This window comes from Bactrocera neohumeralis, unplaced genomic scaffold (genome assembly GCF_024586455.1).
Source record: "Bactrocera neohumeralis isolate Rockhampton unplaced genomic scaffold, APGP_CSIRO_Bneo_wtdbg2-racon-allhic-juicebox.fasta_v2 ctg49_3, whole genome shotgun sequence".
Taxonomy (NCBI): Eukaryota; Metazoa; Arthropoda; class Insecta; order Diptera; family Tephritidae; genus Bactrocera; species Bactrocera neohumeralis.
In genome coordinates this window covers 317,077-329,658 of record NW_026091970.1, presented here as the reverse complement: position 1 = coordinate 329,658, position 12,582 = coordinate 317,077, and the positions used below count along the sequence as shown (strand labels likewise).

General features: G+C 36.4%; 1 protein-coding gene across 1 annotated transcript in view; it reads left to right on the top strand.

Moving 5' to 3' along the window:
• The first annotated feature begins 345 nt into the window (after positions 1-345).
• LOC126767268 (uncharacterized) overlaps positions 346-12,582 on the top strand; it is a 52,566-nt gene continuing 40,329 nt past the window's right edge. The window contains exons 1-2 of the mRNA XM_050484832.1: positions 346-464; positions 672-809. Of these exons, the coding sequence (XP_050340789.1) occupies positions 746-809 (64 nt within the window). The 5' untranslated portion in view covers positions 346-464; positions 672-745. The remainder of the gene's footprint in view (positions 465-671; positions 810-12,582) is intronic.

Sequence of the window (12,582 nt, the reverse complement as noted above, 5' to 3'; positions counted from 1 at the left end):
ATACTTTGTTTATTATTTAGCGTTTGTTTTGTTGTTTGTGTTATTGCCTGTGTGCCATACGTTCTGCTTTATTCAATAAACGCGTAATAATAAAACGGAATTGTGAAAACAGAAAGCCCCAACAAAGCTAAGGTGCGGAGGAAGTGAATATAACAGTGCAAAGCGCTGCAGTTGAGCGGGCAAAACGGTGTAACTAGTATATAGAAATATATATAAATATATATTACATACAAATATACAACGAATTGTAGCAAAACACACGTCAGCCGCGCGTCGCGTCGCTGACAGCAAGCAAAGTCGCTGTTGGTGTGGTGACACCAGCGCCGCTTAACGCTTTAACTACTCGCTGCCGTGCCCGGTGCTCGCCATATCGCCATAGACATCAAACGGGTATAGACGAACCAAAGCTTGTGCAGTGCAAACGGTACTCAGTTCTAAAACTAAAAACACTAACTGCTGAACAGGTAGTGTGCACTTGTTATGAAATATTCCAGAAAATTAATATTTAATAAGCGGTTTCAATAATTATCGCCCATAAAAGCTACAAATTATTGTTGTGCTAGTCGCTCGCTAAATTGCATAGCAAAAAAAACAACAACTTTTATATTGTTGTGTAAAATTTTATATTTTTTCTAATTGTGTTTAAACAAATTTTTATTTTATTTTCAAAGTTCATAGTATATAATATAAACAACGTTTGTGTGGCTGTGTTTGTAAAGTGTTGACAAATAAGAAATCACAAACCATGAAGTTCCTCATCGGATTACTTGTTGCATCTCTAGCTGTGGGCGGTGTGCTGTGTCTACCGGGTGAGTAATAATGACTCGAAATAAATAAATATTTAGAAAAATATTATATATGTTTATATTTATATTTATATAAGGATAATGTGATATTGACCTGGTCTACGAAAAGGGGGCTTAGGTGCGAAAACTAGTTTTCTGGGAAAAACTGTTAAAAATAATCGCCAGTTTCTCGTTATCTCATTAATTGTTCTCCTTTTTTTGACACCTAAGCCCCTTTTCGTAGACCAGGTTACATATATAATATTATATAAATTGCTAACTTTTGCTCTCCTTAATCATTTCTTAGTTAAAAGGGGACTTACGCTTAGAAATATTTAATTCATGAGCAGAAAATGGCGCATTGCTTTTAGTTTTATTTTTAGTAATTTATTTAATTCCTAAAAAAATAGCTAAATATATAACAAGTTTCTGAAACAAAGTTCAAGCTATATTTTGCATAAACTAAATATCGTAGAAAACAAGCAAAAAACGTTAACTGCGAAAGCACAGAAATTATATACCCTTCACAGGTGTATTCCTTACAGCAACTATATGCTTAATTAAGTTCAAAAACGTAACCGGCTAACGGTTTACATTGAACAGAAATATTTACTAGTTCTTTCTAACCACGTTCATTGAAATAATCAACCTTGAAGTCGAATTAAGGTTACTTAATAAAGAAAAAATATTTAAAGCGTGATCTATTTTGAGATTCCCTACATTTTTTAAAGAAAAAACGCAGAAATTTCAAATTTAACAAGAAATTTGTTTTTTGAAGATTATCTCTTCCAAATGTTGACGGAGGCTACGTCTCAGGTGGTCGATGCATTGAGTTCAATTTTCGATGTCTAGCTCGAGCATTTCGGCGGGTAACTGGCGAAGGACACTCGCCATGTTTTTTTCCAAGGCCTGAATCGAAGCGAGATTGTCCGCATAGACTTTAGACTTTACATATGCCCACAGGAAAAAATATATCGGTGTGATATCACACGATCTTTGTGGCCAATCAACCGTTCCAAAAAAGTGAAATTATCTGTTCACCGAAGTGTTCTCTCAATAAGTCCATTGATTGATGCGATGTTTTGAGAAATGGCGCCGTCTTGTTGAAACCAAGTGTCGCCGAGATCACCACCGGCAATTCTATTCATCAAATAGTCGGTTATTATGGCGTGATAACAGACGTCAATGACGGTTTATATTCTCACTGGCATCACTCTTCAAATAAAATTGGATCGATGATAACACAACACCACAAACCGCAACTAACCGTTGTTTTTTTCTGGATGAAATGGTAGCTCTTGAATCTCTTCAGGTTGCTCTTCGTTCCAAATGCGGCAATTTTGCTTCTCTACATACCCATCGAGCCAGAAATGGTCCTCATTGCTGAACAAAATTTTGGCTCGAAAATGTCGGATCTTCCTGGAACTTCTCAATAGCCCAAAGAGCGAGGCGATGCCGCTAGGAAAGGTCGAGCGGTTTCAATTATTGCATAAGCTGTATTTTATACGCTTTCAATTTAAGATCTCGACGTAAAATTCGCCGTGTCGTTCCATACATCATACACAGTCCGAGTTGCTGCGAACGGCGCCGAATCGACTCTCAACGGTCTTCGTGTAAACTCTCAGCTACGGCTGCTACATTTTCTTCATTGCGTGCTGTGTTGAATGGAGAGCCTCAAGATTTATTAAGGTGTTGGAAATAGTACGCTCAGTAGGCTGATTATGTTGACCATAAGTTGAGCGATGCGCGCGAAACAAATTCTTTACAGAACGTGAATTTTCGTAATAAAGTTGAACGAACGAACGAACGAACGAACGAAATATAACATGACCGCTTGACACGACTCAGGTGTGATCTGTCAAAAAAAAAAGGTTATTGAAAAAAGTACCCGTACTTGGATTACCCGTTATATAATGTCTCAGAAGTTTCCTTCAAGGTGTTACAAAATTCATGACAGACTAAATATACCCTGTTCAGGGTATATTAAGTGATACTGAATATTAATTAATATAAGGTCATCTACAGAGCACATAATAGTAGTTTTCCTTGATTGGAAATAAACGATCGTAAAATTATTACAAATTAATTTTATGGCTGTAAAGTGACAATATGTGTAAATATGACAATAAAGCTGATAATGAGTGATAATTGCATAAATTTGACAATGGAATAGACTGTAGTGTAAAAAAAATAATTTTAGGCAATATTATTGCACTTTAATGAGGCTTTCTTGCGCAATTTCACATGCGGCAAATAGCTTGAAAAATTCCCACTTTAATAAAGAAAATTAAAATTTACAATAGGTGGCTACCTAGTGCAAAAATATAATTTAATTCACGACTTCTATACTATTTTTGATATTTATAACGCTTATATTGGGTAGTCTAAAAAGTCTTTTCGTATTTCTAATCAAACTTCATTTAATTTTTTATATTTGTATTAATAAATAAATAAACAAATATACACTATTTTGGTCGACCGTTTTTTGCCATTTTTACGCTACAGACATTGTTTCATCTGTGTAAAACGCTCATCAGTTTGAATCGAAGTTTCGAAATTTCCAACGAATTTAATTTCTTTTTGGTTAAATGAAGCTTAAAATCTCACCTTTCCAACACTAGATGGTTATAACATTGGTTATTGCCTTCAAAATAGACTCCTCTGGATATAAAGTTGGGATGGCCTTCAGTGACTTCAGTAAATTGTAGTTTTTTCGGTTTCCGTTTCAAAATTTCGGGGCGCTATACCCTAGATTGTTGGACAGTTTCGAAGTCGTATTCATATACCCTCGTTTCGTCATCAGCATCATCACTGATGCATGACAAATGTAGGGTTCTCAGCTAAGTTGTCGATCATCTCTTTGGCGACCTATAGTCGACTTCGTGTTGCAAAATATTCAATTCTCATTGACACGCTTCATACACAAAACTTTAACCAATATGTGCTCAGTCCTTGGTCCAAGGTCTTGAGGTCCTCTGCTATCTCTCAAATGCCAACACAAGGGTTTTCAAGCACTATTTCTTTAATGTTTTCAATGTTATCGTCAAGTAAAGAAGTAGTTGGACAAATCGCAAGAGATGAGTTTTCGATGACTTCACGATCTTCACTGAATGTTTCGTTGCACTCAAGCATTTGTGTTCGAGATAAAGAAGACTCTCCAAAATACTGCTGCTGTTTACATGGAGAATCAACAGTTTGTTTGGTCATCCTTCGTTATTGAAAAATGGTGGTCGCCGCAAGGTCAATGCCATCTCCAAATTTTCAGGTTTGTCGAGAGAAGTATCTAGTATAATGTTCGCTCGACATCGCTATGCTCTTAGTGCAACGATCACCCTTAATTGTATTATTCTGCTAAGAATATAACAGAGTAGAAATTTGATGAGATTTGTACCGCCAGCTAGAGTCTATTGCGCCCTTTCCTCCATCAAATGTACTCTCATAGACCAAGTACTCAGATGAATTTCAGGTACCTGCTGTGGTTTGGTATTGAGCCTGTGAATAAGGCGTTTTAAAGTTTCCGGTTATCGAATATACCAAGCATAGTCAGGTCTTTCTCCGCCTGATCTCTACACTGGATTGGGGGTCTTTCTCTTCTCTGCTTCCCCCGGCGGGTACTGTATCGTACATTTTCAGAGCTGGAATATTTTCGTCCATACGGACGACATGACTTAGCAGCGTGGCCGCTGTCTCCTAATTCGCTGAACTTTCCGTTGCTGATGGAGCTTTTAGTATTGCTCAACGTCAGTGCATTCAGCTGCATTAGTTTTGCGGGAATATCAAATTCAAATATAGCGGCATAAAGGCAGCTTCTTTTCGTGCTGTCAAAAGCAGCTTTGTAATCGACGAAGAGGTGGTGCGTGTCGATTCTCTTTTCACGGGTCTTTTTCAAGACTTGGCGCATGGTGAATATCTGGTCGGTTGTTGATTTGCCAGGTCTAAAGCCACACTGATAAGGTGCAATCAGTTTGTTGACGGTGGTCTTTAATCTTTCACACAATACATTCGATAGAACCTTATATGCGATGTTGAGGAGGCTTATCCCATGGTAAATGGCGCAGATTGTGGGGTCTCCTTTTTTGTTTATTAGGCAGATATTACTTAAATTCCAAACGTCGGACATGCATTCATCCGACCATATTCTACAAAGAAGGTGACGTATGCTCCTTATCAGTTCTTCGCCGCCGTTTTTGAATAGTTCGGCCGGTAATCCGTTCATTGACCGTCGCTGCTTGTAACTACATAAAAACTCTATCATTTCAAGAAGTAACCCCACAACTTCTGACACACTTAAATTGCGAAACATTTTATGCATGAAAGTATTACATAACTGCACTCGAAATATTAAAATCAGCTTACAATGGACACATTTTTTTTGCCGCTTAATATTTAATACTTTCTGACAAATTTGCAGAAAGTAATGAAAAAACATTAAGCCGTGGCTAAAATCAATAACTTGAAAAAATATTTTCATATTATCATACATCAGCAAAAACATAAACAATAAAATAATGCGACGAGTACCTGTGTAATAGCAACACAGGGACAGGGTAAAAAACAAATAATGATACGACAGCAACAACCTCAACAATTCAACAATCCAACATTGCCATCGATATTCACATTTCCATTTGCATTCACACTCGTATTCGCATTCGTATTCATATTCGCTTTTTGCATTTGCATTTACAGCGGCGAACTCCTGATTACATATCCCCCCCACACACCGTGACGCAGTCGGCAAGCGCTTTGATGCGTTGACTGATGCAGCGATTTACGGTGAATAAATGAACGAGAAATCACCGGAAATTTCAAGTGTGCAATTTCGTACATACATATACATACACATATACTTTTTTTCGATCGTTGATTTTTCATGCCAACGGTACTAGTACTTACCCAGTACTTATCAGTATTTTCGTACTGTATAGTACTTGTAATGAAGTATCTCATTTGCAGTGCACTACAACATTTGGATTACAATGATGGCAAACTGTGCAAATGATTTCCACCAGATAGAATTTTTAAATCCATAATGTTGTTGTTGTCTTCTTCTATTGCATTCAATCATTTATTGATTTTTTTGTTCGCATAATGCTCGCCAGAGATTAAACATTGATGCACTTGTGGACTTACGTAGGTATTTATAGCAGTACAATAGCGCCACTCAGGCGTTGCTTCCGTGTTTAATATTATGCCCATATATTTATATTCATATATATTTAATAAACCGATTTTGTTTGTTTTTTACTAGAAATCAGAGTCAATTTACAGAATAAAGTTCAAAGGTTAGTCATAAAAAGTTGCACAGTTTTAAAGATAGAAAATACAATATTTTGTGATTTACATGTTTTGATGTTTTGTTCCAAGGCCTGAATCGAAGCGGGATTGGTCGCATAGACTTTAGACTTTACATATCTCCACAGGAAAAAAAACGGTGTGATATCACATGATCTTGATGACGAATAGACCGGCACAAAACGTAAAATTATCTGCCCACCGAAGTGTTCTCTCAATAAATCCATTGGTTGATGCGATGTGTGGGAAGTGGCGCCATCTTGTTGAAACCAAATATCGCCGAGATCACGAGCTTCAATTTCAGGCATCAAATAGTCGGTTCTAATGGCGCGATAACGGTCACCATTGACGGTTAGGTTCTCACCGGTATCATTTTTGGAGTAAGATAGACCGATAGTTCCACCGGCCCACAAACCACATCAAACCGTTGCTTTTTCTGGCTAAAATGGCCACTCTTGAAACTTTTCAGGTTCCTCTTCGTCTGGCAATTTTGCTTGTTTACATACCCAACGAGCCAGAAATGGAGCTCATCGCTGAATAAATTTTGGTTTAAAAACGACGTATCATCTTCAACTTTTCAAGAGCCCATAGAGCGAAACGATATCGCTTGGGAAAATCGAGCGGCAACATTTTTAACATTTACATTTTCAATTTAAGATTAGGCCGCAAAATGCGCCAAGTCGTTACATACGTCAGTCCATATTACTGCAAATGGCGCCGAATCGACTCTCCATCTCATGATCTTTGAGACAAATTTGATATTTTTCTCACCCTATTATTAAACTGCCGTTTCAGGTATATGTCCTGTTTTTTTTCTCAACTCTTGGCTTTACTGGTTCTTGTTCGGTAATTAGTACCAATATTAAACTTGCCTAGGTTTCGTTGAGTTTGCAAGAAAAGGCACCGCTCACCGAAATCCATTAGGATATAAACGAATTAGGGTTCCTCAGCTCAGCAAACGTTGGAAAGGAAGCAGCACTTGAGGGTAGCGAAAGCCTTTAGGCACAGGGTGGAAGATGAATGGTCCATTGAACTCTCCTGACTCCAAACGGGAAACTGTCCCATTGGGACTCACTGGGTGAAATACTTTGTTCTCCAGCTTTCGAAAGACTAAAGTTGAAGTATCTCAGTTGCCGGCTAATTAAGGGGTTATTCTGGTCTAGACGCATGAATTTTAGGCATTTTTTAAACTAAGAAAAAAAAAAAATTAAAAACATTTTTACCATCCTTCAATACTTCAAATAAAATTTTTTTGGAAATCCAAGGCAGACACGATAAAGCATTGTATAAAGATGGTATATATCAAATTTCAAAGGAGTCGGTTCAGCAGAACTTGAGATATCATGTCAACCACCTCAAAATAAGTAGTTTCGAGAAAAACGCGCTTAAAGTTTAGGAGACAATTCTAGTGAACACCGACGCCACGTCACAAAATCGGCTGTATCTCCGAAAATAATTCGAATTTTGAAAAATCCTTCCAAGGTCATATTTTTGTAAGTCTAAACTTTCAAAAGATGCAAAAAAAAAAAATCGAGTTTTTCAAAATCCTAGACCAGAATACCACCTTAATTGTCAAGAATTTATATTAGCTGGCTCAATCAAATTGTTGCAGACGCTAGATGTTCTGTTGATATCCGACGTTCCTTTTGATCTATTACTAGGGTCAGGCGTCTCTAGCTGTCCAAGTAGGATTATGAAATATCAGCTTATTTATCTAACCTAACCTGCTCGAAATGACTCTCCTATTTTAAAGATGTGTCAAGAGCTCACAATCGGCGAAATCAGTGGTAGATCATATGGTGTTGACATATTTTTAAGAAGGCTTATTCCTCGACCTGAACTTTTCGCAGCTTTTGTTTTATAGAGTTTAGTAATTGTTTGATAAATTGTAACACAATATCTCTCGTTTTTACTGTCTCTGCCATAAAAAGTTTGGTTATGATACTCCAGAATAATATTTTCAACCATTTCTTTGCTGATATTTGGGGTATGTTAACTTATTTTCAGTTCTGCTGGTTTTTTATTATCACTAGGAGTTTCTCTATAACTTCTCTATAACTTTTTGGTACACAATACTTTACAATCATTATTGTTGACTCCCACTCTCAATTCCCGTATTGACTCTTCTGTGGCAAACCACACAACACTTTGGGTTCTTATAGTCCACATGCGTAAATATATTTGCATGTCTGCACCGCTAACCAATTAATTAAATTAAATGAATACTTGCGTTATTTGCAAACGTACTTACATATATACTTACATACTACATATACACAAGTTTGAGTATTTCCTTTAGAGTCGTGTCTTCCGCTGCCGGCCCACTTCAGCGTGTTGGCATTCATATTTGCCCTTTTTGAAGGTAATTTATGATGCGTTAATCAGTGTGATAATAAAGTGCACAATTTTTGTGAAATGCTTGTCACAATAAAATCCTATAAGCATAAATATCGCCGTCGCCGCGGCACACCAGCATTTCCATGGAAGCCGGCCAAAGAGTGGAATCACTGCCGAGGTGGTATTGGTGACTTTTCGGCTGCGGTAGCCATGCACAATTCATGGCAGGCATTTAAGCAGACAAACATATACATATATACATACAACAACAACAATAACAGCAAGCCATATTTGTTGGGGACTTTAATTCTTTTGCAGCGGCAATTGCTCGCACTGCAGTCTGTCCATTCTTGTTGCTGGTTGTTCAACGGGTTGCTGTTATTGTTGCCGCTGTTGTTCGTCATTGCATTTATTTGCAGATGCCCCGTTTCGGCGTAGTTAACTGCGGATTTCGCATAACGAATGTACTCGTACAGTACTTGTGTGCATGTTTATGTGTGTGTGTGTGCGGACTTTCATACTTGCGCCTGCAGTTGACAACGAAAGCGACAGGCAAATTAACTTTTTAAAATTTATTTCGTAGTTCTTATTGTTGCTTTTATTCTTTATGCCTTGTCCTCGGCATTTTGATGCGCGTACGCCATTGTTGTTGGTCACGGCTTGTTGCTGTTATAATTTGTACTGCTCTAGAGCGGTGTCGCAACAGTTTTTTGGTTTCGAGGCTTAAGATTATAAGTTTATATACATATGTATATATGTAGGTATGTACATAAGTATGCATATATTTAAATAGTTATAACATATGCAAATATGTTTTTTTGCGTGATTTTTTTTTCTCACTTAGATAATTCTTGTTTATCCTTGCGTTGGCTGACTAACGGTACTAATTATAGGCTTATGTATTAACCAACTGCTGCATAGGATTATATGAAGTAATTAAAAATTTTGCTTTATTAGGTGACTTTGTAGCTTGAATAAGTTAAAAATTCAGATAAACAAAAACTACACCTTTATTTGTGATATTAATACATATGTAGATCCATTTCGAGGTTCCCTATTTTTTTTTTAAGAAAAAACACAGCAACTTCAAATATATTGAGGAATGTTTTTTATTATTCGAAAGAACATTCTTTTGCATTTATTTTTTGAAGATCACAGATGGTCCATCCGTTGAGTCCAATTTTCAATGTCCGCAAAGACTTTAGATTTTACATATGTAAGCCCACTGTATGCCTACAGGAGAAACTCAAAGGGTGTGATATCACGATCTTGCTGACCAATCGACCGATCTTGATGATGATTGACGCGAGATGTAAAAAGTGACGTCGTCTTGTTGAAACAAAATGTCGTCGAGGACATGAGCTTCAATTTCAGGCATCATATAGACGGTTATTATGGCGCGATATTGACTGTTACGATCTCACCGGCATCATTTTTGAAGAAATATGGACAGTTGATTCCACCGGCGCAGAAGCCAGACCAAGCATTTGCTTTTTCTGAATGAAATAGCAGCTCTTGAATCTCTTCCGGTTGCTCTTCGTCCTAAATGCGGCAAGTTTGCTTATTAACATATATATACGGGGCCTCATCGCTGAATAAAATTTGACTCGAAAACGTTGGATCTTCTTGGAACTTTTCAAAAGCCCATAGAGCGAAGCGATCTCGTTTAGGAAGGTCGAGCGGCTTCAGTTCTTGCACAAGTTGTATTTTATACGATTTCAATTTCTCGACGTAAATTGCGTCAAGTCAGTCTGTGTTGCTATGAACAGCGCCGAATCTTTGTGTACACTATCAGCTTCGGTTACTATATTTTCTTCACTGCGTGCTGGAAGAGATCTATTCGGTCGAAAATTATCCAATAATGAATGCTGGGTCTCAAGATGGGTGATGGTGTTGCGAATAGTATGCTTAGGAGGCCGATTATGTTGACCAAACGCCAGCGAAGCGCGCGAAACACATTCTTTACAGAACGTGAATTTTCGTAATAAAGTTGAACGATTTGTAAACGCAGCTTAAGTGTAAGTGTTTTCATGATGGTATACCAAAGAATACTGAACAAAAATAATATGAGAGTTTGACACGACTCACGCTGGATCTGTCGAAACAAGGCAATTGAAAAAAGTACCTCTAAAGGATCACGCGTTAGTTCTGATACCTTTTCTACTCGATTATAAATATTGACAATAGTTTTTGCGCATTCTCGATCGAAGAATTTGATTTTGTTCAAACAGTGTATGGAAGCTATATACTATAAAGGTCCTAACTGGACAATTTACTGTACTGTGTACTGTATTGTTGCTTTGGACCAGTCAGTTTTCGTGAAGATAACTCGTTAAATAAAAGAGTTTTCTATACAAGGAGTTGATTTTGATATCTCATTTCATTTTGTCATCCTAAAAATGAGAGACTAGTGGGCGTGTATAGAAACAGATGGACAGAGAAGTGGACAAGAATAAATGGCTCAGCTCGTTACGCTGATCACTTAGTATATGTGACCTGGTCTATGAAAAGGGAGCTAACGTGCGAAAACTATTTTTCTGGGAAACAGCTGTTAAAAATAAACAACTCGTTTCGTCAGTTTCTCGTTATCTCATTAATTTTTTGACACTTAAGCCCCCTTTCCGTAGACCAGGTCACATATATGTATTTTATGGGGTATCCGATGTTTCCTTCTTGATCTCCAACTTCTTGGCGAACTTAATGCATATATTCGGTAAGTGGTATAAAAACCATACATTTTCAAGCTTTGCGAAATATATGTATATACGTATATGTACATATAAATATACATATATATATAGTAGCTATTTCCTCCAAGGTGCATTCATAAAAATTACTGATATATGTAATTAAAGTAATAATGATTGCGTGTTTGCTCAGCGAGGCCTATGCAGTGACAATGTCTCGTGATGCGAGATCGCTTTTGTGGAGACATAAAAATAGATACTTATATACATATACATATGTATGTTTATGTAGTGAAAATATTTATACAAATACTTATAAATTATTAGAAAATCAAGGCAGTGACTCAATTACGAATTATGCAATTGAGAACTATTTCAAATCAACTGTACTAATTGGAGTATGAGTCAATAAACTCAACCTTCATTAGTTATTAGCAAATTGTAGTAAAAATCAGTAAATTATACCCTCCTCGCCCTGTATTGAACGACGTTATTTACATAAGTACTTAAACGTTAAAAACTAAATGTTTTTGTGCTTACGTGTCTATGCGACTAATTTTCACTTTGCCGTTAAAATTTTGAACAATAGTGAATTCTAGAAACCAGTAGTCTTCAAATTTTAATGCCTATTAAAGTCACCGCGTGTTAATTACTTCGTTAATTTTATCGCAAGTCATGTAATGCAAAAATACAGCAAAATAGCAGCGATGAATCATCTCACCACTAATTAGTGAATGCATTCATTAAAAGATTTGCATACAAATATACATATACTTGCATATGTGTTGTGTATGTGTGTCTTTGCATGTTCGTTTGAGCGTAACTACAGGTTTAAATTGAAAATAATGAGATATAATTCAGAGCTAATCGTTTCTGAAATCAGCAGAAATTAATTTACAGAATTGTGGAGATTATTTTATAACATATAAATCTGCATGTGCTCAAAACCGCTAGGCATAACGAGCTTTTCTTTGTACAATTTGGGGGCTCGCAGTGATTCCTAGAGTTATATTGAATGTAATTTATTATAAAAACTACAAGTAATTCTCGCTTTTTGTCGAAATTTCAATGCATTAAATATTTATATATGTGCTGAAAATAATTTTCAACAACTCTAAAATGATAATTTTGCTATTGTCATAGGAATATATGTATAATAAGTATGTATGTACATATGAGTTTATTAGATGCGGCGTTGTACTTTAGTACTTGACTAGCCCTTACTATTGCCACTTTTTATGCTAATTCTTAACTCGAATATTCGTTTAAAACTGTAGCGATGAGACACTCCTTCACTAAAAATAATGTCAATTATATAAACTATAAAATTGAAAAAAACTGAATATGGATTATTCTATGTATATGACTTACTTTTGTTGTTTTAAAAAATGTTCTAAGGGCTAAGTTCATAATTACTTGGGATCAAGTATTAAAATACAATATTATTTCTGCTATTATCTAAGTAATATAATACCAGT